This window comes from Mastomys coucha, unplaced genomic scaffold (genome assembly GCF_008632895.1).
Source record: "Mastomys coucha isolate ucsf_1 unplaced genomic scaffold, UCSF_Mcou_1 pScaffold9, whole genome shotgun sequence".
NCBI classification, from domain to species: Eukaryota; Metazoa; Chordata; class Mammalia; order Rodentia; family Muridae; genus Mastomys; species Mastomys coucha.
In genome coordinates, this window is record NW_022196915.1 from 47,688,320 (window position 1) to 47,714,263 (window position 25,944).

Below are 25,944 nucleotides of genomic sequence, written 5' to 3' on the forward strand. Positions count from 1 at the left end.
TGGGTGTTGTGGGACTGGCTGCGGAGCTTGCACCCAAGGTCTGCTCTGGACCCCAGCCCAGACAGACCGGAAGGAACCTGTTGCTTATGTTCTTATGCTTGCCTCCCACCATCTGATTATCTCTAGTGCTACCTGCCCTCGATATATCTGACTGGAGCCTGTCCTTCCTGTAACCCTGGTTGTGTCAGAACTCCTCAGAGTTCAGCTGTTTCTGTGATCCTGTGATTCTGAGATCCTGTGATCCTGAGATCCTGCGTGTTTCAGAGCTCCTGGGAGTCAAACTGCCTCTAGACCCTGAGATCTTGGTGTGACCAAGCTCCTGGGATCCTGGGATCCAGGGATCCTGGGCATGTTAGAGAGCCTGGGAGTGGATCTTGCTCTGGGTGTTGTGCAACTGGCTGCAGAGTTAGCACCCAAGGTCTGCTCAGGGCACAGGCCCAGACCAGAACTAACTCATTCCACTGGTCAGGCGGAGTTCCTGGGTCCTGCTGGTTCCAGTAACTCCCTGGCATTGGGGCACGTATTGTATCTTCCTCACCTCTGATTCTATGATCCTGAGAGTGTCAGAGTGTCTGGGAGTGGAGCTTCCTCTGGGTGTTGTGGGACTAGCTTGGTTTGTGTTTTCAAAAGCCCATAACAGACTTTAGTCTCTCTGTCTCCCACCCCCACCACACTCCAGCCCTACCCACCTCCTGCTTGTGGACCAGATAGATGTGGGTCCTCAGGTACTGTACCAGTGCTGTGCCTACTTGCCTGCTGCCTTGCTCCCCTCTGTGATGTTCATGGACTCACCCTATGAAACTGTAAGCACCCCCTGCCCAATTAAATGCTTTCTCAAGTTGCCTTGGTCATGGTGTCTCCTCCACCATAGTCCACAGTGACTAAGACACTTTCTTTATCTGTCCTTCCTTTCTCTCCTTCCTTCCTCTTTTCACTTATGACTCTCTTCCTTTCCATTTCCCTTATACCGCCTTCTCTTCCACTTTCTCCCTTTCTTCTTTCTATTTCTTCCTTAGCCTTCCCTCTGTCCACTCATCCCATTTTTCCCTCTTTGCCCTTCCTTAATCTTGCTTCTCCTTTCCTTTCCTTCCTTTTTCCTTGTCTGCTAGTTCCTTTCCCCTTTCTTCCTCCTCTCCCTCTCTCTTCCTCCCCTTTCCTCCTTTCCCTCTTTCCCTTCCTCTTTCTTCCTTCTTTTTCTTCCTCCTCTCTTTTTCCTCCTCTTCCTTCCCTCTTTTCTCCTCTCTCTTTCTCTCTTCTTCCCCCTTTCCTCCTCCTCTCCTCTCTTCCTTTCCTCTTTGCTCCTCCTCTTCCTCTTTTCCTTCCCTCTTTTCTCCTTCTCTCCCTCTCATACTGTCCTCTTTCCTTCATCATGCTTCTCTTCCTTTCCTGTTTCTCCCTCCCTTGTTCTCTTTCCTTTCTTCCTCTTCTTTCTTCTCCTTCCTTCCACCTTTCTTCATTCTTTCCTCCCCTCCCCCATCCTTTTTCTTTCCTCTCTATCCCTCTTTCCTTCCTCATTTTCTCTATTTCCACTTTCCTCTTCCTCCCTCCCCTCTACTTAGGCCTCCCTCTTTCCCCTTTCTCCCTCCTTTCTCTTACCCCATTCATCTTCCCTTCTATCTTTTTATCCTTTTCTCTTCTCTTCCTCCTCCTTCCCCTTCTTCCTCTTTCTGTGCTTCCTCATATCCCCTCTCCTTTATTCTTCCTTTCTTTTTTATCTTTTCTTTCTGTTTCTTACAATGTGAATGTGAAAACAAACATGTATGTTGTCTCCAGGTTCCTTTCTTCAATGTATGGAGCTATGTAAGCTCTACTTCATTTTCTTCAAGCCTCTAATTAAAGTCCTCTCTCAGAGTAGAACTCTTCATTTGGATGCTCTTAAATGGCGTATCCTGTTACCTGATGTTACAGAAAGGACTCGTCTATCACTTGTCTACTTTCTTATTGTTTCTCTCCCTTCCTTGGAATGTAAGCATAAAATTAGCAGCTTTAGTTACTTTCATTACTTATTAAAATACGGATTTTCACAATCCCCACTATCGCCATCTCTCCTGCATGGGAGGATCTTGCAGGATGGAGTCAGGCCTGTCTTTATTGTTTCCAAGATGCATGATTTTCAACTTGTGAAAATCACTTTACCCTTCAGATTCATGAAGATCATCACTAAAGATGGATTGCCCCTCGATAGAATATGCATTGCCAATGTCCATGTGTATACATATGTGCGCTGACATATGTACAAATGTGTGTATAAAAGCTGTGTGACTTGCTTTCATCCTTTATTTCTTCACAGTTTTAGAGAAAAGGTCTCTATACTGAACTTGGAGATCACTGATTGGCTAGACTGGCTGCCCAGTAACCTCAGAGATCTGTCTAGTTCCACTCAGCCCCTGCTTTCCTGGTTATAGACACCAGGAACAGCTTTTTATGTGCAGGGGTGGGGAATCTTAATTCAGATTCTTATGCGCACATGGCAAGCATTTTACCCACTGACCCATCTTCCCAGCCCCGAATTCCTAGTTCTCTGAACTCATCTATTCATTGATAGCTTCTGTCAAAATAGTCATGTGATTTATTTAGGTGTAGCACACATCTTTGCAAGGTGTGGTGGCACATACCTTTAATGCCAGTAGTTAGGGGGAAGAGGCAAAGGGGTCTCTCTGAATTCAAAGCCTTCCAGGTTTATGTAGTGAATTCTAGGCTAGCCAGGGACACATAGTGAGACTCTGTCTCAAACAAACAAACAAATAATAAGTCCCTTGTGCATACAGAGAGTAGAACAAAGCCCTCCACCCACACACATTGTTAGACTAATGACTATCCTGTTGCTATTTTGCTACTTTGTCCTAGTCACCTGCTAGCTGCTCAGGTTTATCTTTGCAGTCTTTTGTATCTTATTGCTACCTGCCAGTCAATATGTAATAGGAAATGTATCATTGTGAGATGACGCATGTGTTCACTGCCCTGCTGCCTTCCTTTCATTCTCTGGCTCCAAATCTTGACAGCAGTTCTTACCAACTTCTTTAGTGTTTCTGTGCTAACTAAAAATATTGGGCAAAAAAGGGGGAAAACAGCTGAATACGTGACCATGTAGCCCATCCTAGCACTTAGGAGGCAGAGGCAGAAAAATCCTGACACTTCAGAACTGCCTCATGCTTCAAAATGGAAAACATATTTTAATATGGTGATACACACAGGGTAAGATATACCTTCAGGATCATTTTGAATCCTGCATTTCCTTGGTGTTACAGTCATGATATTATGTAACCAACAGCATGTGCATGTCCAGACTTCTATCTGGTAAAATTGTAACCTGGTCTACTCAGAGTTGCTTAGGATTCTTTGTCTCACTCCTTGGGTGTCCTTGTCATTCAGGAGTGTATCCAGTTGGGCTACAGTAGCTTCAGTAGATTTCATCATTGTTCTCTGAAGACGCTAGTGCCTCCTCAGTCTAGGATGCTACTAGCCCCGGCATCTCTCCTGAGTTGTGGATCTGCATTTCCCATGAGTAATGACATTGTGAGATGTACCCCAAAGGCATTCTGCTCTAGGGGTTCAAAGCTGCTTCCTTGTAGGTTGGCTCTGCTTCTCTTGTGGCATGCCTGATGGCTGAGGTCATTCCTTCCTTTCAGGGTTCCCACTCCAGGCCTGAGTTCTATTGTTACAACATCCTGCTTGGTGCCCAGAGAAAGACCTTATGGGAAGACAGAGGAATAGGGGTGTAGCCTGAACTCTGAAGACTTTTAACCTGAAGATTTGTCTTGGGGTCTGGGGATACATGTCACATCACAGTTGCTGAGCATGGGGAGGATCACACTTGATAGATAAAAATCCATATTTTTTCCTATTTGTTGATATCCCAATGCATTCACTTGTACAGGCTTACCTAATTTAAAAATCAAGTATTTGTCTGTCGGGGTTTCTTGGCAGGGTATCTTTATACTGAGTTTCTGTATTTTTCTCTAATTGATGAAACTGACCCCTTCCAACAGCTAAAGGAAAGCTTGACTAACATTATGGCCTCCTAAAGAGATCTCAGGGTAGCTTTTACTCCTAATGATGAATTCTGACTATATGGAAGGGAGCCAAGAGAAGTGGTAATTAATATCATTTTTAAGGGTTAATTCTAAAATGGTGGTTTTAATCCATGAGAATATTTCAGATAACAATCGGCGTTTATTATTACACTGAGTAGCTTTTGCGTGGCTGTAATAGATGAGGAGTTAGGTTTTGCTATTTTCATCAGGATCTGTGAGAAGTAGAAAGAGGTACCTGGGTGTAGCTTGTGGGGTTGTGCAGCTCCTTAGTATAGTTGGGCTAGGTAGGGCAACCCTTCTGTGGGTTAGGGTAGGTAGCAGTCCTTTCTGTGTGGTGGGCTCGGGAGAGGTGTGGCCTGGAGGGAGCCGCTGGAGCTGCTCCTTAGTGAAGAGCCTGAGAGAAAGCAGGTGGCAAAAGCCGGGAGGGCACTCGAAAAGACGCTCCTGGGAGGGGAGGGGCTTGGAGACGGGCACAGGGCGGTCCTTAGCTGCTGGGGGAACGGGGCGGGGTCGAGGCGGGGCTTGAGTCTCCTTAGAGCAACTGCAGTCTGCGGGGTGTGTCAGAGGAAGGCGTGGCCTGAGAAGGGGGTGGGGCTGTCCTTTGCCATCCACGAGAGGGCCCGGGGCCGGGGCGGGGCTAGGGCGGGGCCTGAGGCTCCTCCAAGAACAGTAGCGGGCCTTAGGGCGCGTCTAGGAAGGCGTGGCCACGCGGAAGGGCTGCTCCCCAGATAACGGTCCCGGGGCTGCGCATGCCCGCGGGCGACGCCTGCTTGGCCCTTTGCAGCTCGGAGCGCGCGGCGCGCTAGGGCTCGCTCCTCCTCCGCAGCGGCGCCTTCCTCTGCCCTTCTGCGGGCTGCCGCAGAGCGCTGCGGCGGTACAGGCCTCTGCCATGAGGATCCCCTCCTCAGGGCCAGTGGCGAGCCTCTCGGAGCGGCAGGGCTGGGCGTGAGGAGGAGGCCTGGGGAGCCCGCCATGGGGGACAGGTGACAAGACCCCGGGAGGGAGGGCGAGCCGGCTGGCCGGCCGCGTGCGAACCCCGCTGACCGTCCCTTTGCCTGTCGCAGGTGGCTCCGCGTGACCGTGCTCCGCGGCTGCGTGGGCTGCAGGACCGTGGCGGTACCGGCGACCGCAACCGGGCGGGACCTCAAGGAGCGCATCTTCGCTGAGACCGGCTTTCCGGTGGCGGAGCAGCGACTGTGGCGCGGAGACCGGGAGGTAGGTCAGCGCCAGGCCTGCCCTCTTAGATGGGCGCAGTCGCCTGCTGGCGGCAGGAAATTCACCGGCTCCTGTCTGTCACGGAAGACTGATGCTCAGATGGTTCAATAGAGCTTTGTAAATAGCTGGAGCAGAATGGCAGGAGCGTGGTTGTGGGTTGTTGGGGTTTTTGGTTTTGTTTTGTTTTGTTTTGTTTTGCATTTACAATTTCCACATTTGTGAATCTTCATTGCCTAAAACGAAGACACTTTTTTTTTTGATGGGCATTGTGAGCCAAGGAGTTTTTAAAATTCACAGACATCACCATTAATAGAACGGGATCGTCTATATTTTTTCAGTTTCTGAGTTTAACAAGAATAGTGTTTTTAAAACGGCCAGTTCTGGAGCCCTTCCCACTCCCTTTGTGGTTCTGGGACTGAGACCTATGGCTTTGCATGTGCTGGGCAAACACTCTACACTAATTTCTTTGAATCACAGAAATTTACAGCTGAAAAGGATCTTCAGACAGAACTTAATACCCTAACAGTTATTTTGAGGAGAAAACCTAAAACTTCTGAAGTGCTAATGAATGACTTAGTCTACCAATACTTAAGAAAATGAGGCCGGGCGGTGGTGGCGCACGCCTTTAATCCCAGCACTTGGGAGGCAGAGGCAGGTGGATTTCTGAGTTCGAGGCCAGCCTGGTCTACAAAGTGAGTTCCAGGACAGCCAGGGCTACTCAGAGAAACCCTGTCTCGAAAAACCAAAAAAAAAAAAAAAAAAAAAAAAAAAAAAAAAAAAAAAAAAAAAAAAAAGAAAAAGAAAATGAGAACATTTTACATGTTCAATTGTATTCTTAAATGATGGGGCAAATCCTACAATTTTCTTGAAAGGGAAGTTTTAAGTTTCATTGGAAATGATCTTGTTCTTTAATTCTAATATCTTTCCTTTCTTATGTGATAAAGACCATCATTTCCACGACTTAAAAAGTCAAAATTACAGGAGTAACTTGAGTGTTGTGGATGGCGTTTCTAGTTGGGTTTCCATACTGCTCAATTCAGAACCCTCCAGGGTGATTGACTTTCTGTACACTGGGTTGGTTTTCTGGTTTCCTGTACATTAGACATAAATTTCTGATGAACCTGCTTTTGGGCACCTCTACAGACAAGCCATTTCTTATCCTTCTCCGGGGGTGTTTGCTGCTGTGCAGGCTTTGGCAGAGCTGCAGAGGAACACACTGATTGTTTTCTCAGTCTGTGACACCTTCATTCTTACCTGCTGTTATGGGTCTGCTCTTCTGTGTCTATGCCCACTTTACTCCTGGGTCCACTTTGTCATTGTGTCCCCTAAATGCATATGCTAACACGACTCAGCTGTAACTCTTGACACTGGAATAGTTGTTTCTTACAGGTGCCTGTGCAGGACTCAGATTTGGGGTGGTTGGGAGGGTGAAAGAGATCCAGGTCCATCACTGATCTGATTTGAGGTCATGAGGTTCTAGACTATGTCTGTGAAGGTGAAATTGAAAGCATGGAGCCTGGGAAGTGAGAAGGCTCAGTGCTGTGCCAGCCTGGCCACTGAACTTAATGCTGGGAACCCATGTGAAAGTGGAAGGAGAGAGCCATCTCAACAGACTTATTCTTTGACCTTCACACATGTGCCCTCATCATACACCCATAGCACAACATACACACACATACTCACACCACACACGCACACCACACACATACACACACCACACACATACACATACCACACACACCATACACACCACACACAGCATACACACCACACATATACATATACACACTACACACATACCATACATACATACATACATACATACCCACTACACACATACCCATACCCACACCACACACGCACGCTACACACACACACACCAGACACAATATACACACAACACACATATACACACATACATACATACACACATACCATATACACTACACACACAGCATATACACTACACATATACCATACATACACACATACATACACATACCACACACATACACATACCACATACACCACACATACATACAAACACACACACCACACACATACACACATACCATACATACACACACATACCACACACATACACACGCACACCGTACACATGCATATAGCACACATGTCACACACACATATACACACACCACACACATTGCAAATAAGCAAACGGAAGGATATACAGGACACTTTGTAAAGGACAGAATTGTGGCAGTTGGTGTCACATGCACCTAAAGGAAGGAGAGTGGAAGTAAACTAAGGCAGAAGGCTTTATGGAGCATGTTTGCAAGCCTGGAGTCAGACCAGGAAAGCAAGGGCTCATTTGCAGATGACAGAGGCAGCTCATTCTGGAAGAAGTATGGCAGTGAGTTTGCTTTTATATGTGGTTCAGCTGATGGTGAGACAAATAAGGAGTTTGGAAAATGCACATAATGCAGAAGTGGGTGACCCAGATCCTGCCTGACACTGCCATGTACATATAACTAGGACCAAACTCGTGTGTCAGAATCTGCTTTCCCTTTTGAAAGTCTAGTCACTTCTAAGGTCTGTGACTCTTAAAGACTGAAAGTCAGCCTACAGATGCAGATGGAGTTGGAAAGAGAGGTCAGAGCTGGAGCTGGGATGTGGCTGATGCTTCACATCTCTCCCTTTCTGTATTTGAGGAGTGTGTGGGAAGAGGATTACTGAGCTCCTGTGCCCAGTTCTATGACCTTTGCACCCTGCTGAACTGCAGACACTGTCCTGTGGCCTCTACCTACCACCTCATTCAATGCTCTGTTATGTTGTTCTTTCCACAGCTGGCCTTTACCTTCTTTACCTTTCAGTCCCATGCTGCTTAGGACTTTTTAGATTGACATTAGTAGATTCTGACTATTTTAGTGTGAGCAGCAAATGATACTAGATAGTAGAGGGAGATTTAGCTTTTCTCTTTTAATTCATCACAAGTGTGTCATGTCCCTCCCATGCCCCCTAGCTTTTGACTCTTGAACATCTCTTGAACATTTTAAATTGAAATGTTCAGTTCAAAAATTGAACATTTTTTAAAATGTCATTGACATTAAAAAAAAAAAGAGGTGTTCTGCTGAACAGTTATATTGTCACACTGCTTAATAATTTGGATACAGTCACTGTTTGCTAGTAATTGAAGACCGTCTCTGGGGTTTGTAAGGAAGAATGAGGCTGGCAGGACCAAGCTTCCACTGATTTTATACTCACTTTAAAAACAATGAGACGGGCACTTTGAATAGAAGGTACATTGCATCTGGGCAGGATAAGGACATTTTCTTTGCGTGGTTGTAGTATCCAGGAGAGAAGGAAAGAGGGCCTATACACTCCCCCACCCCCCAAATCTTGGCACTTCATAGGAGTTAGCGCTGTTGAGGACATCTCTACACCCAGCTTGCTTCTTAGGAGTATCACTGCCCTGTGATAGCAACAGAGATTATAACCCTACCAGATGGTTAATTGTCAGACCTACAGTTAGTTATATCTGTTTATAAGTGTATTCACTAATATAAGTGAATCCACTTATATCGGGTGTCTAGTTTCTTGTAGTTGATTCTCTTTAAAACCTGGAAACTTCATAGATTTCCTTCCTTTGCACTTTCTGCCATTTTTTTTTCTCCCAGTGTACTTTAGTGATTCTAAATTGGACTAATGAGCACTGGTTTATGTATTATTTCCTTTTGTAATTAATTAGATGGTTAACTGACTAATAGAATGATCACCCATGATGATGTAGTAGTTATCTTTATGTTTGTATTTCATATGTATGTGTAACCTAAATATATAACCCAAACAATGTTTCAGTTACTTTTGTTGGTTATGCCTGTTAAAAGGAGTTTATCGTTCTTTAGGTAATAAGCTGGGTAGCTTTTTTTTCACTCAGTATTTCATTATTAGTATCCACCTAAAGTGTATATAGCTTGGCTGTTCAGTCTTCATTGCTGTGTGATATTTTGCCATGCAAATATATCACAACATTTGGGTTATTTCTAAGTTGGTTTTGTTTTGCTTGTTGTTTTCTTTTGTTTGTGGCAGTCAGTGCTCTCATCTATGTTTCTTTGTGTACCTATGTAAGGCATGCACCAGTTTTCACAGGATAGGGCCCAGGGCCAGCAGGTGTATGATGTGAACATGCTTTATAACCAAGGACATACAGAAAGTAAGGAGATCAAATGAGAGGTGGTGATTAAAACCCCGGAGCTGTGGAACGCCTGCTGCTGGGCATGGAGAAATGCAGTTAGATTGGAGACACTAGAGATTATGCACTTGGGCCTAGGAGTAGCTGCAGAGGAGCTTTGGGGAGACATGTTCTCCCTGAGGTGCCTGAAGGTGGTGACACTATTGGTTGAAATGTAAAATAAAGATGAAGGTGCAAGAGGTTTCGAAAGCTGTACCCAGGTACCCGCCTTTATTAGGACCGGAAGACAAACACTGAGACATTTTTCAGGAAGTTACAGCTTACTCCCATCCTTTGAGGGACAGATATGGTAATGCTTTCCAAAGGGAATGTCTAGGAACACAATTCTATGGGATATCCCTGAAAATAAATGAAAAATGTATTGCTATTTTAGGGAAATGCCATGTAGATTAATCCCAAGAAAACTGCCATGCATATTAATATGCCAAAATTTTGTCCTCTGATTTATTGCACTTTCCTGGAGCAATACTGCGTACCAAATACCCATTGATGTCACTGATTAAAAAGATATTTATGCTAAGGATCTTATACATATTTGAAACTGTGAATTTGGGATGGTTTGGGCTGGGGGTGTAGATCAGTGGGAGAGTACTTGCCTAGCATGTAAAAGAGAGGGAGGGGAGAAAAGAAGGGGGTGAATTGTATGGTAGAAGAGTAATTTGTTTTTATTTGTAATTATTTAAAGAAAAATTCTAACTTAAATTTAGATAATTTAATTATTCCATAAAGATTTTAACTAGCATTCTGTTCTGTTTTGCCCTCTAGAGTGTTCCTATTTCTTGGTAAGGATAGTTAATAAGTATTACCTGAATGGAAAACATTTGAGAAGGTTTTGAAGGGACAGTATTGATGTTATTGAGAGACCAAATTTTTTGGATTCAGATTCCATCTTAGAAAACCTGACCTAAGTTAGACCCAAGTAAACTAACAGGCCAATCAATACCTAGCTCCAGTTTCCCCCAATAAAACCTAAGCCTAGCTCAAGTTTGCAGGCAACTCCCCAACAAGACCTGCGTTTCCAGGTTATTCCCCCAGCAAATCTGCACGTCCAGGTTACAGCCCTGCCCTCTACCTAACAACCATCAATCAGGAGGAAAGCAGAAGTTAAGTGTATGGTTTGGCTCCCAGCACCAGCCAGTTATGCTAAAGGCCACAGTAGCCCCCCAATTAGATACTTGCCAGGCTAGGAACACTCACCCCTCACTTGCCATTTTCTATAAAACCTTGTTCCAGTGAGTGTTCAGGGCTTTTCTTCACCAGAACCATCCTGTGGGTCAGCGGTGAGTTAAGCCCAAGCTCAACCTTATAAATAAAGACCCTGGTGTGATTGCATCTGATTGGGTCATGATTGGTTGTTAGGGGTTCATGAACACTTCCTTGGTACTACATTATGTTGCTTCTTACAGGTTTTCTTTTCTCTTTTTCAGATACCTGATTGGATCAGTATTGGAGATCTGACTTCTAAAACCTGTCATCTTTTTGTAAACCTTCAATCAAAAGGCTTAAAAGGGGGAGGTATAATATTGACTTAACCTGAAATATATGGCACAGTTTAGTCCATTAAAGATTTTATTTTAATGCAGAAGCAGAGGGGAGGATTGTGGCTGTCAGGAGCTGGGAAGAGGGGAAAATGAAGAGGTGTTGACTCAAGAGGATGAAATTTCAGCTATGCAAAACAGATGAGACCTGGAGATCTGCTGCCCAGTGAAGGGCCCAGTTATGACTTGTGTCAGTGCTGTAATGTGTACCTAGGAGCTTGCTAAGAAGAGTGGAGTATGGTGTGCATGCTTGTAATCTCAGTTCATAGGAAGCAGAGGCAGGAGGATCTTTTGAGGTTAGGCCAGGCTACCTAGCAAGATGCTGTTTTAAAAACAGTCAAGCAAACCAAGTAATAAAATTGTTAAGAAGGGACATTTTAAATGCTTTTCCACAAAAGGAATAAAGTCAAAACAAAAGGGAGTTGGGAGAAACATTTGGAGGTGATTGATAAAGTATGATGGTGAGGATAATGATGTTTGATCGTTTCATGGATATATACTGACCTCCAAGTTCATGCATTAAGTATTTATAAGTTTTTGTACACATTTGAATAAAGTAGCCTGAACTAAAGGTTTTATTTTAACCATGAAATGAGAGCATATTACAGAATGCAGGGAGAGGCTGCCCAAGCCAGAAGAAAATGGTGGGTGTACCTAGTTTTGTGATGAGTGAAAGAAATCTGTTGATACAGTCTTGCTTAGTTGACCTTGGTGATGATTGTGTCAAAAATTATACAAATCTGTACAGGTTGAGAATCCCTCGTGCAGAAATCTGAAATAGGCCAAGGGCACCTGGTATGACATCAACAATGAAAAGTTCAATACTTGCCATCATATGACAGTTTATAGTAAAGCACAGGTACACTAAAAGTTTTATATAGATTACGCTCAGGCTATGGATCTAAGGTGTATATTAAATGTACATGGATTTCTTCTTTGGCCATGGATTGCATTCTTAAGATATTTTATTAACTAGTGCAAATATTCTGAAGTCTAAAGAATGGAATAGTCTGGTTCCAGCTTATGGTGATGGTTACTTTGTATAAGCACTTTATTACTTTTTATTTATATGCAGATTTTATAAGTTTCTTGTTCTTAAGGAATTTTTTTCTCCATCCTCCTCTTCATATCTTCCTGCCACCTATCTGAAGACAGTCTGGTCAGCTGGGGTAGAACAGTGCAGGCAGGACTTAATTCTTAACCTGGTCAGTCACTGGAGGTCAGAGCCATCAGAGTATTGGTTACATTTGAGAGTAACAAGAATGTGACAATAAGTGACATTATTCCTAGCTTGTTTTTCATCACAGGATCAATAAACAGTACTGGTTATTTAATTACCTTAGAAAATAGCAGCACCTTTATCCCTCTGACATGCTGCTTGCTGTTGAATTACCCACTTGTGAAAGTATGCCTTGGAAAAATCCTTAGAAACCCAATGTGTCATGTAGTTAAATGTCATGAGATGTGATAACACTGAACTGGCTTTACTTTCCATTGAGTTGGTCCTAGGATTCTGTTTTGCCATTTGTGAAACCATGCAGCAGAGCCAAATCACAACAGGAGGAAAGTCATTGAATCCTATTTTTCTAAATCTTTTAAAATATATTCTGCATTTTAGGTCGATTTGGTCAAACAACTCCACCACTTGTTGACTTTCTCAAGGATATTTTAAGAAGATATCCAGAAGGAGGACAGATTCTTAAGGTAGGAGATCTGATAGAGTCCTGTGTGCTTTACCTTCAGAGTGAAACACTTAGTGTTTGCATTTGGTCTAGGTTTGATTGCATTACCTTGCTTCCATGGCCACCATGCATAACTGAGTGGAGTAGATTTGAGAATACAGTTGTATGAAGGAAGGAGGGCTTGTGGGTACAGGACTACACTAAGCTGCTGCATGCTCACTCCCTTTAAACAGTTTCCTCGAGGAATGCTGTGGCAGAGCAGTGAGCCCTGGGCATGCACCAGCCATCAATCAAATAACCAACCAATAGTTCAGTAGCCTAATACCAGTCCAGGTAGAGTTCAGGAACACATGCTTGCTTGGCCTCTGGATTTAGAGGCTTGTTTTGTGAGAGAGTTTACTTTAATAGGGTAATTATTTATTTATGTTTATATTACATACGATCACAATACTCTCCCTCCAGGATGGAGTAGAATTCTTTTTGTAGTCCAGGCTGGCCTCAAATTCATAATGCTTCTGCTTCAGTCTCAGTGGTAGGGTTTGGACATGGCTAGACATGGCTTGGGATATATTTTTTTAAAATATGAATATATACTCATTAATAGGAAAAAATTAGACACCCACAAGAAAGGCAACAAAAGAAGATTTTGTGGAAATTAGGTTTGGTGTTTAGTAAGAATCCTCATTAATGAACTGGGGCAGTAGATCAGTTATAAAGTATGTACCCTTCTTGTTGTTCTTATCTTCAGTGTTTTTACTCTTATTTCTCTTCCAGCATAGCAGTGTTTTAAGGTCTAGTAGCTCATGTTGTCAGGCTGAGATAGGCACAAAGGTTGTGCTGGCAAGGACTGTCTCAAGGGATACTGGAGTAGCTTCTTCAGTCGGCTTTCAGAATGCGAGCCAGTGACTTTCAGGATAGTGTTTGTAGAAAGCTAGTTTGAAAGCTTTTTTTTTTTTTTTTATTGGTTGCTAGAGAAATGAAGGGTATAGTTATGGAGTTGTCATGGGGCTGGGGAGGACCGTGTGGGATGATCCACATGGATTCAGAGTGAGGATTCAGTTGTTGGTTACAGGAGTTGGGTCAGAAGTGAGTGAGTAGGATCCTCACATCCAGGAAGGTGTGCCTGGTCTCTTGGGGTTGGCCTCCTTTGCTCTTTTTGTGATGTTTTTATTGTAGCCAGTTCTGTAGCATATCTATCCCTTGGATATTTTAGTGCTAGGCTCAGTGGCAGTGGCATTTCTCAGAATTACCTGTAACCCAACCTCCACCTTCTATGGTGTTTGCTAAAATGGGTCCAGATTTTTAGGGACTTGCTGCTTCCTGCAATCCATAGAAGTGATCCCCTAAGGGTTACAGCCTTGGAGGAGCTCGTTATATCTTTTCTTGTTGTTCAGCCTGTGATGGGTGGTTGGGGCCTGGAACTTAGTGTTTTATCTTCAGTTTTCTAGTTTTCTTAATCCCTGCTTCCTACAATGCACATAAGTCATGAAGACAAACTGTGAACTGCTTTCATTGTTTGTAAGCTAACACAGTGCTCTACCAGTCATTTAGTTCTTACTTTCCAACCATTATATTAATATCTTGCTCATTTTTAAAGGCTTTCTTGGACTGAACAGAAGGGAAAGGTATCTAAGCCATTAAGACACCCATGAGAAATGGCAGCTGTGAAAATAGGAGCCATAGCTGCTAATGGATGTATGGGTAGTTCAGGTGATTATATTCAGGCTTAGATGTATGGCTGCTGGCCCAAACTTCCAGCCCTCTATTTTCTGAGGCTCAAACCCAGGGCCTCTCATATGCTAGCCGAGCACTGTACCCTCAAGCTATACTGAGGTACCCATGAGGCCTGTGGATTACTTGGTGAGCCTGATAAGCCCAACCCCAGCTTGGCTGTTTAAGTGTCTTCCTGAGTTCTCTGACATTTGTACTCTTCTAGAGGCCTTGCCATTGGATCAGATGAAGTGCTCTTTAGTTCAGTGATTCCAAGGTCCCAGGGAAATAAAAAGGACTTTCCCTATGTCAGATGTTGATGAGTTTGATAATATGGGGTGATTTGGGGGGGGGGCTGGACTTTCCTAAACACCCACATATCCATTTAAGGTGGTAGCCCTCAGTTTGCTTTATTTTAAGTAGGAGCCTATTCAGGAGTTTATCATGTGACAAGCTCTGGAGAATAAAGTAGGGCGTCTCTCCAAAGTTCCATCCAAGTTTTGATAATTGTAGGTGTAGCTCTGTGACTTGAGTCTCGCTTCAGCTGTAGCTTGCTTCTACTTGACCAGAGCGTTTTGTTTAGAAGTATTTGGGTGGTTAGGCGTGAGAATTTTGTTGATGCCCTTGCCCTTTCCTTTGTAAGTCACAGATGTCTAGGCACCCACCAAGTCACCCATATCCAACAAATGATCAATACTACTTCCTTTATGAATGGTTCTCAGTACTAAGATACTTTCTGCCTCAGGCATGTCAGGCTGTCAAGATATTGCCTATTAAAGGTGCATGTAGACTAATACTATTACTTGTTTCTAGGAGAAAAAAGGATTCTAAGATTCTTTTTTTAAAGTTTGGTAAACAATTGAGAACTAATGGTTTATTTTTTGGAAGCTGTTTAAGCATAAGCTATCCCAGAATAATCTGTATAGAGCTTTGAATTAGAGTAGTCTCCTTTGAACAAAGGCTTTGGGTGGATTTGTCGCACTTCCAGGGTTTGTAGTTAAGATGCTAAATGATAGCAGTTTCAAAGGTGATTTTCAGATGTATTGCTGGGAAAGACTTGCCAACTCCTGTGTACGTAGGAGCTACTTTCAATAGGAACCTAACTAGAGCTCAACTTTACCCATGGAGAAAGTGAGGTTTTTTGTTTTTTTTTTTTCTCTTTAATATACTTACATTTTAGATATTGTAAGTAAAACATAGTTGGACAGTAGATTGCTATATTAATGTCATTTTTGGTGTATTTCATGGTTAGGAATTAATTCAGAATGCAGAAGATGCTGGGGCCACAGAGGTTAAATTTTTATATGATGAAACACAATATGGAACGGAGACTCTTTGGTCAAAAGATATGGCGCAATATCAGGGTAAGAATAAATTGGAGTAAATTTTACTTTTTATACTAGTGGTGATTTTAATGATTTACAATACTTTACTTAATAAACAGTATAATTATCATTTGTACTTCTTGGCATGTTTAATTCAGGTGTTGGGTTTTTTTGTTTGTTTTTTTCTCTCTGCTTTTGGTGGGAAGGTGTTTCTGCCAGTTGGTAGTATCCTTAAAGAAAAAAAATTAAAATTAAATGGCTAGCAATGTAATCACACAGCCTCCCATTCTTGTTGGTCAACCTGTATTTTGTATTACGAATAAGATAAAGGACACTGCTTCTATATAAAGATCATTTCTTTTGCATTTGGAAAGAAGTTGTAAGAAGCTCTGCTTTTGTATATTGTCTTCTACTTTTGGGCTTCCCTTCTGCTGTGAGTGAGAACATAGACTTCCTAAGAGAAGGCAAGAAGGGGAGTGAGGGGGAAAGTCATAAGAGAACCATTTCCTGTAGATGCTTGCCAGCTTGTTCACGCTCTGAAATGTGCAAAAATGTGTATGGAACTGAGCTCAGCTCTGAAATTGGTGGATGATTGTGAATACTTGCATATGATGAACAGTAACTGTGAAAAAGAAGTCTTAGCTCATTTTCTTAGATATCTCTGAGAGAAGTTTAAGTGACAAAACAGTGTTTTGTGAAGGTAGTCACCATTGTTATTGGATATTTAGCACTTATTGCCATGGTTATTGTCATTCTGACATTAGTTTTAAGACTTGACATGGAACTTTAATCTGGAAAAAGAGGTGTGTATATTGTGGTAATATCAGGAGGCTTGCACCCTGGTTCTGAGTCCTGCCACCTTGCTGACTCTAGTGCCGTCCTCTAGAGACCAGTCATTCAGTGGTGAGGGGATTAGCTTGTAGTTTCTTGGCTCTAATTTTATAATGTAGCCTCAGCAATGATGCTCAGTTTGCATTCAGGGGACTGCAGACCACATCCTGGTCCTACACAGCCTTACCCGCTGCACAGCGCCACATTAGGCAATCTCTCTGATCTCCATGTCCACCTGCTGAAAAACTAGTGACAGAAAGGAAAAATTTTCTTCCTAGTTACTTTTAAGACAAAGTGGGGGCCTTGGTGGGATGGGCTATCCTCGTGCCCAGGCGTTCTGTGTTCATTGTCTGATGTGCTGTGCTGGTGAGGATGTAGAGCTCCTAGAAGCATTTTTTAAGTTTTTTTGTTTGTTTGTTTGTTTGTTTGTTTCCAGTCTTCATTAAAGAAAACATTGAAACAGCTGGGTATTGTGATGCACACTTTCAGTCCCAGTACTCAGGCTGGTAGATTTCTGTGAGTTCAAAGCCAACCTAATCAGTTCTGGGTCAGCTAGACCTCCACTTAGTATTTCAACACCCACCACCACAACCACCACCAAAAGACTGAAATAGTCATTGAATAGTCCTCCCATGGCTCAGGGATGGCCTTACAAGAGGAGGTGGTGTGGGGGAGGGCCCTGTAAGCTTCACAGTCGGCATGGAACTAGGAGATGAAGAGAGAAACTGGAGTTAGCACCACTTTTACAAGTTCTGGTCCACACCTCCCAGAGTCTGACCTCAGGGTTTTTTTGTTTTGTTTTGTTTTGTTTCTAACACATTTAAGCACAGTAGAACTTTGGGAAAAAACCAACTTCCACATGACTGATATCACAACAAAACTTTAGGCCCAGCTACATAGAAACTTTCTAGCAAAGTAGCAAAGCACCTGTGACCTTTACAGTGTGACTGATAAACAGTGCTTAGGACAAGGGCCTACAGAGGAAGGATTTGTAATAAGCACAGGATAGATTCTATTGATGGAGAATACACAGTACCTGGGGCCTCATTCATTAGGATGGACTCTCTTTACTGAGAGACTAAGCTTAGGACCAGGGGGCCTAAACAATGATACTGGGCGATTCAGGAAGGCTGGCTCCACAGAACAGCAAGAAGATCACTAGGTTGTCAGACAACACCCATACCAGCTTTCTGGGTGACCAGGAATCAGTCATTTTTCTTCCTTTGAAGACTTGTTTAATAAGTCTAGTTCTTCCAATTTTTTCTTAATCTGTGCCTTCTAGAAAAGTGAGGAGATTGTATGAGCCAGAGGCATAAAAGTATTTTCTGGACACAACAGGCATTCTTATATAAACTGATGGCAGCCATGACCCCATGCACGAGCTCAAGCCTGGTAATGCATGATATAGTGGAGAGGTAGGGAGTCCCACCCTAACTGAGGATCTGAGCTCTCAGCTTTCCTGTTCATTCTAGGAGGGATGATGGCGGTCCTTCCCTAGTGGTGGCCTCTGTAGTACTAGTGACTCAGTGGGGCCTCTTAATTCCCTGTACAGATCTTAAAGTTATATAGGTTTTTTTTCTTTCTAGATTCTGGCAAGAAATTCACTCCTGGGCCAGTTCTGTGATATTTCCTTTTGTGTCTGATATTTTTACTGAAGAGGGAGTGGTCAGAACCATAGAGTATTTGACCAATGCCATTTTATATTAACTGTAGTTAGCTATTAGATATTAACAAGTCATTTATTATTTTTTCATATTACATAAATTATATGTGATATTACATAAAGATTAATATTATATTGAAGACTTACTGTATCATAATAGAAATACCTGACAATTTAAGGTCTCTTCTCTATGTTGTGTGCTGTGGGGAGCCTTTGTTTATACCACAGTGAATTCTTAACACTCCTGTGTGGGGAGGTAAAGCTCTTATGTTGGTTCAGATGAAGAAGCTGAGCCCATGACTGTAATTGGTAGCAGTGAATCCGGTGACACCAGGCTCCCTTGCCTCCTGAGTACTTTTTCACAGCTGTGTGCTTGTCCTTTTCAAAATAGTCTTTGCAGCCTTGATCAATTTCATGTCCCGACTTTATTTTAAAGATAGCTGTTGCACTAATTAAAACAACCACAACAAAAACCAGACCAGGCCAACACTGTGTATTTAAAGAAGCTTACGGAGAGGTGTTCTTTGGGTATTGGAAATCCCTGTGTAGTTCATTAACATGGAGGCTGCGCAGTCTGAGGATATACACACGGGCTCTGTGCTCTGTGTGTCTGTGGTATTTAAGCAACTTTGCAAAGGAAAACACCAATCATATTTAAAGTTGACATAGCTGATTATATTTAGATAGTGTTAGGATTTCTGAAAACAGGTCTTGAAAGAGTATTTGCTCAGAATTATAAATATAATATATTGTTAAAGAAACCACTTTGGAGATAGCATTATAATTTCAAATAATTTATTTAAATATTTACCAAATTCAGGACTATTTAAATTATACCATCAATGGCTTCTATAGAAATCAAGTAAAGCAAAATCAAAACCATACAACCCAAATATTCACAAGGTGATTATTAATATTATTAAGTAATTGATTTCTACTTTATGAGAAAATACAGTGACAAAATTGTTTAGGTTGTAGGTTTTCTTAATAGATTGTTCTATACATCTAGAGAATGATCTATGCTTGCTATATTTTCAATTTTGAATGGATGAGCTTATTCAGTATATATAAAAAGTAAAAGAATAAATAGCAGAAAATAGATGGATGGATGGATAGATAGGTAGATAGATAGATAGATAGATAGATAGATAGATAGATAGATAGATAGATAATAAAGCATCAAGTCACTTGCTGAAAGTATCCAGCAGAAATTTATTGAGAAAGCCCTTTTAAGACAAGCAGCTGGAGTTCCCAATAGAGTCCGGGGCAGAACAGAGTCTCCCCTCAGAATGGTGTCCAAGTAAAAGCAACTACTGGAGATGACATCATCAAATTGGACACAATATACAATAGAAAATGACTATGGACGTTGAGACAATCAGACTGGAATTCCCCACTGAACTTTCTACCCATGGATGAGCTTCCACCAGTGGAACTGACTTCTCTTTTGCATTGCAGAACTTTTGTATCATGGGATAACTGGTAATGACGTTGGTAGAAACTCTTTACCCTCTAGCTGTTTTCTAGGAGACAATGTTTTTACCTGTGTACTGTTCTGCTGTTCTTATCCCTCCCTGTCACAGAGTTAGGAGACTCCAGATCATCCTCACAAGAGGCCTTGGAGAGGACACTGGCACAAGCATGCTTGGGTCTCACATGGAAGGGGGCAGCACTGATCCCAGAGCTAGCTTCTTGATGAGCTCAAACAGCACAGATTGGTTTATCAGTCTGCTGTGCACTGCACACACTTTCAAGAAATTCCACCTACAATGAGGGATTTAAATACATGATTCAAAAGAGTTTTCACAGAGTGTGGTACACTGTAGTAATAGCCTTGTTTGCTCTGTGCTTCTTGGTATTTAAGTTCTATATTCTCTTAATTTCTTCTTTTAGGACTTTTGACAAATAATATATTTTTCTGGCTATTAGCTTTTACCAAATTTGTTTTTATTTTTATTTTGAAGACAACTGAAATAATAATGCAAAATTTAGTCACTGTACTCATGTGTCTCTATTTTCTCATCAAATCAGGGTTTTTTTGTTTTTGTTTTTGTTTTGTTTTTGGCTTTGTTGTTGTTGTTGTCTTATTTTGTTTTTGTATGGATGAGCCTCCTGAAACAGCTGTCCATTCTGGTGCACTTCTTGCTGAGTAACTGCTTGTGCATTTCAACACCCAGGCTCGGCTCTCTATGTGTACAACAATGCAATTTTCACCCCAGAGGACTGGCATGGCATTCAGGAAATAGCAAGAAGCAGGAAAAAAGATGATCCCCTGAAGGTTGGAAGATTTGGAATTGGGTTTAATTCTGTCTACCATATAACAGGTGCAGTATTGGGTGTGGGCAAGTGGGGAATAGAGTCAGCCAGTCTATAGATAATGTTAGTTAATCTACTGTGATTATATTAACATTGATATTTTGTTTCATATTAACTGTGTGACATTAAGATTACATTGCTATACTCTAAAACGTAGTTGTTACACATAAGTCTTAATGTATTTATGTATTCATCATTTGGAAGATCAACTTCAGAACTCTAGGTGATGGTTTGTTTTGTGCATGTTGAAGCACACCTGAGGATTGCACAAATGTAGAGACAATTATGCAGTTTTAGAGCAGGTTAATTGCCCTATGTGTATAGCTCAGTGTTATTTTGTCTCCTACTGACAGTGAACACATTGATGTGGGCCATTTGCTGGAAGGTTCTTTTGCAATCTGGAGATTTGAGAAAGCCCCAGGTTATGCTTTTACAATGTCAAAACTCTCTCTGACTTGATTTCAGTATGGGTATGTGGCATGATGTAAGGGTCTAGAGACAAATATATCCTACATTATACTGTTGATAGATTTAGTGGATGTAAGATTTGCTACTTAAGATGAATAAGAATTTAGGTGATTGTCACAATAGTACTTGCATTTGACAAGTACACATCTTAAAGAGGTGGTAGACTTTACTAGAGTTATATCATGCATGGAGATTAGGGGCTAAGGTCTGCATGGGAGACAAAACACACCAGAATTACACCTTGGGAAGCCCTTTGGAAGTCCTTTGAGCAGCACCATGGATAAAAGTTTCTTTCAGTATGAGAAATCTGACAAAGCCAGTTCTGCCAGTGTTGAAATATCACTGTCTTTAGTTGAAGAACAAAAGAAGCAGTTGATATTAGTCTAGAGGCCATATAATAAGTAAGATGTGGATCTTGAAGAACTGTGGCTGTGTGCTTGTGAGTCCTTCCCCAGGAAAGTTCATCGCTTCCTTGCTATGGGGTCTGTACTTGCTCAGTCATATGGCAGTGGAACAACGCGCATTGTCATAGTAGAAAGTTAATCTTTTAATTTAATCTTTAAACAGTGTCATAGGTTGTAACTTTTCTTTCTAACTGGGCTTATGTGGCAGTGAGCACTGAGTATAAATATCTAAATAGTATTTATATCTTACACTTAGTGAGTATTTAAAGATATGGCACAGATTTTCACAAAAACATGGAAGTTTCTATTACTTGCTCTTATTAGATTGCCTCAAATCAGAAACCATTATGTATCACTTTCAAAGTATGCAATTACTTGTTGAATTTTTATGTGTCAGACTATTTCTTATGTAATATTTTGATGTTAGTTATCATTTCATTATGGCTACAAATACAGTTGTTCATTGGACTTCTGAGTTGGTCATGCCTTGGTTTTCAATTTTACAGATGTTCCTTGTATCTTTAGTGGTGACCAGATAGGAATGCTAGATCCTCATCAAACACTTTTTGGCCCCCATGAATCAGGCCAATGCTGGAATCTCAAAGATGACATCAAAGAAATAAATGAGCTTCCGGATCAGTTTGCACCCTTCATTGGCGTTTTTGGAAGCTCCAAGGAAACCTTTACAAATGGCAGCTTTCCAGGGACATTTTTCCGTTTCCCTCTTCGCTTACAGCCTTCTCAGCTTAGCAGCAATCTCTACACTAAGCAGAAGGTTCTGGAGTTGTTTGACTCTTTTAGGGCGGATGCAGACACAGTGCTACTCTTCCTGAAGAGTGTGCAGTCTGTGTCTTTACATGTCCGAGAGGCTGATGGGACAGAAAAACTGGTATTTAGAGTGACTGCTAGTGAGAATAAGGCCCTGAAACATGAGCGGCCAAATTCTATCAAGATTCTGGGAACGGCTATAAGTAACTATTGTAAAAAGATCCCAAGCAACAGTGTCACGTGTGTAACATATCATATAAACATAGTTCTAGAGGATGAGAGCACAAAAGATGCCCAGAAGACGTCTTGGTTGGTCTGTAACAGTGTGGGCGGGCGGGGTATTAGTAGTAAACTGGATTCTTTGGCTGATGAGTTGAAATTTGTCCCAATCATTGGACTAGCCATGCCGTTATCAGGCAGGAATGAAGAAAATGGAGCAATATCTGATTTCTCAGGAAAAGCATTTTGTTTTCTTCCTTTGCCTCCTGGTGAGGAAAGCAGAACAGGGCTTCCAGTTCACATTAGCGGCTTCTTCGGCCTGACTGACAACCGCAGGAGCATAAAATGGAGAGAGCTAGACCAGTGGAGAGACCCTGCGGCCTTGTGGAATGAATTTCTTATTGTGAATGTTGTTCCCAAAGCTTATGCTACTCTCATCCTAGATTCAATAAAACGCCTGGAGACAGAGAAAAACTCTGATTTCCCCTTCTCAGTTGACACCATCTACAAACTTTGGCCTGAGGCCAGCAAGGTCAAGGCACACTGGCATCCAGTGTTGGACCCTCTGTTTAGTGAACTGTTCCAGCATGCTGTGATTTATTCCATTAGTGGCGAGTGGGTGAAGCTGGAGCACGTGTACTTCTCAGAACTTGATGGAAGTTTAGAATCCACACAATCTGTGCTCAACTACCTCCAGAGCTCAGGGAAGCAGATTGCCAAGGTACCAGGGAACTTGGCGGCTGCTGTTCAGCTTAGTGCAGCTTCTGCCACCTCCAGTGCATCCCCTGTGAGGAAGGTGACACCTGCGTGGGTGCGCCAGGTACTGAGGAAGTGTGCACACCTGGGCAGTGCCGAAGAAAAGCTCCATCTTCTGGAATTTGTGCTTTCTGACCAAGCCTACAGTGAGCTGCTTGGACTCGAGCTGCTGCCTTTACAAAGTGGGGCTTTTGTCCCCTTCTCCTCGTCTGTCTCTGATCAAGATGTTGTTTACATCACCTCAGAAGAGTTCCCAAGGTACATGCTGAGTGGCTCAGACACTAGTTATCTAGGCAGTAGGAGCTGTCCTTACCAGAGTTCTTGACTGTCAGGTGTCTGTGTGGGTTTTGTGGGTGGGTGAGACATGAAATGTTAAAAGATACATTTTATATTTTAAAATGAAAAAGCTTTCTAACATTTACTAATTACAAGATTACATAAAAGCTGGGTTTATTGCCTTGTAATTGACAGTCCAAGCTGTTTGGGAGGCTTAGGCAGGAGGACCACATGGACCTGGGAATTCCAAGACAACATAGTAGTAATGTCTTGTTTCAAAAAACAATTATTCTAGTAGCTATTTGTCAGACACAACACTGAAAACAATTATTATAAGGCACTAATAGAGGTAAGTTTAGTTAGAATTACTTTGATGAAATTTAAAATAGTATATTAAATAACTATTTCTTTGTATTTTTTTTTAAGATTTATTTATTATATGTAAGTACACAGTAGCTGACTTCAGACACACCAGAAGAGGGCGTCAGATCTCATTATAGGTGGTTGTGAGCCACCATGTGGTTGCTAGGACTTGAACTCAGGACCTTCGGAAGAGGAGTCAGTGCTCTTAGCCGCTGAGCCATCTTGCCAGCCCCTATTTCTTTGTATTTTAAGGCAGAGTGTCATGGTGTATCCCAGACTGGCCTGGAAAGCAGTTTTCTTGCTTCAGCCACCCAAGTTCTGGGGTTACCTATGTCCATCATCATACTTGGCTTGAGTAACTAAGTTTTTTTGTTTTGTTTTTTTTTTAGCTGAGGGTATATATTGTTAAATACTTAGACTGTTTTTGAATTTTCATGGTGTATGATGCCCTCGTATTTTAAAGTAAAGTTTGATGTGTACTATAACTCACATAAAATAAAATAGCAGGTTTAACTGGCTTGAAATTATATGGTGAACATTTTTAACCGTAGAATTGTTAGAATTGTAACTGCTGTGTACTTTTTGAATTCTAGATCCCTTTTCCCAGGTCTTGAAGCAAGACTTATTTTGGAGAACTTGAAGCCTCACCTTCTAGCTGCTTTAAAAGAAGCTGCCCAGACCCGAGGTATTATAACTATTCAGTGCTGTTCTGATATTTTTGGTTTGTGAGCTTAATCTTTAGTGGCTGAGCCATCTCTCCAGCTCTCAGTGATTTTCTTAAACAATCCTCTTTCTAAAATTACAAACATCTTTTATAAGGTTTCTTCTAATAACTGTCCATTTTAGATCTATAAATCTGAGTCCATATGGCTCAGCCTAGGAGAATTGTTCACTTTAGGATGTGTCAGGAGCCATTCTAGCATCTAACAAGAATCCTTCCTGCAGAAAGTGTATCTTAATCTACACAGTGCTTTTGGGTTTTTTCTCAATGCTTGCTAGTTCTTTTCAGACCCTCCTATCCTCAGCTCTTGCAGCATTTGTGATAACAGTGAAAGTGATTGTTAAATTTCACACATGAGAGGAAAAGGTTGGGTTCAGAGTTTTCAGATGAGTGCAGGAGATCATGTTTTCCGCCTTGTCTCCCTTGTCTGCTATACCACATCCCAGCACAGTTATAAGTGGTCAGCTACCAGATGTGATCAACTTCCAGGAAATGTGTTCCAGTCCAACTCCAAGACACTGCCAGGGACGGGGACTGAGGAGGCCTAGGAAAGCCACAAGCACCTGTCATTGGGAGTGACTTTAAAAGGGAAATGACAGGATTTGGAGGGGAAATTCCCATGGTTCTGACTCCCAACTTCTGCAAATATTCTATCACCTATAAAACGATTGTCTGGGCTTTTGCTAAGTTAGACATTTATCCCAGATTTTAGAATTTGTCTCACCAAAAAGTTTATTCTTTGTGATATGTCTTTGACAACACATGACAATAACAAGGAAAAGTTGTTAATCATTTATATTTTTATTCATTAAAATATACTTGAAAGGATTTGTAATTTGTCAGAGCAATGAAGTTGGAGTTAAAAGTGAGACCAAGAATGAGCCTATAGATGTTCCTCGTCCCAGGATTTGCACCTGGGAGACTTGCAGTAATACTGGTTTCCCGCATCCCGACGACTCATTTGTTGTGAATTGTTCTTTCCAAGAAAGCTATTGAAGTATTTAAACATGGATTCCCACGGATCCTTCTACCCACCCTCCCCCCTCTTTTCTCCCTTTTATGTTAAGTTGTATTGCTTTATGTTGATGAAGGTTGGGAAGAACTTGGCAGCATTCTCTGTGTATCTATTGAGTTTGATTCTAATTTGCATAGTTACAGCAAGGCAGGCTACTTAAAAGTGTTGCAGTAATAACACATGGTAGGCATTCCTATGAGGACCAGATTGTACAGACAGAAATGTTAGTCCAGTCCAGTGCATTGCACATAACTGCCTGCACATGGAAGCTGTTGTAATCACTTTAATTGGAGATTTGCAGTATTTTAAAATCAGAATGTCAGCCATAGTCCTCTCCTTTTCTCTTGCTTCTCTTATGTGACCCCTTTAAAAATGCTGTTGCTATCCCTGAAGCTTACTCCACAGTGGACCATTGGTTTATCAC

General features: G+C 41.9%; 1 protein-coding gene across 5 annotated transcripts in view; it reads left to right on the forward strand.

Annotated features, from left to right (window-relative positions):
* Sacs (sacsin molecular chaperone) overlaps positions 1 to 25,944 on the forward strand; it is a 97,614-nt gene that overhangs the window by 50,843 nt on the left and 20,827 nt on the right. For 4 of the 5 annotated variants that reach the window (XM_031362982.1, XM_031362981.1, XM_031362985.1 and 1 more), the window contains exons 3-9: positions 5,099 to 5,249; positions 10,893 to 10,980; positions 12,622 to 12,707; positions 15,648 to 15,759; positions 20,392 to 20,538; positions 21,909 to 23,403; positions 24,378 to 24,469. In XM_031362982.1, the coding sequence (XP_031218842.1) occupies positions 5,099 to 5,249; positions 10,893 to 10,980; positions 12,622 to 12,707; positions 15,648 to 15,759; positions 20,392 to 20,538; positions 21,909 to 23,403; positions 24,378 to 24,469 (2,171 nt within the window). Of the gene's footprint in view, positions 1 to 4,775; positions 5,018 to 5,098; positions 5,250 to 10,892; positions 10,981 to 12,621; positions 12,708 to 15,647; positions 15,760 to 20,391; positions 20,539 to 21,908; positions 23,404 to 24,377; positions 24,470 to 25,944 lie in introns of those variants that run through there. The other variant, XM_031362984.1, reaches the window with a different exon arrangement.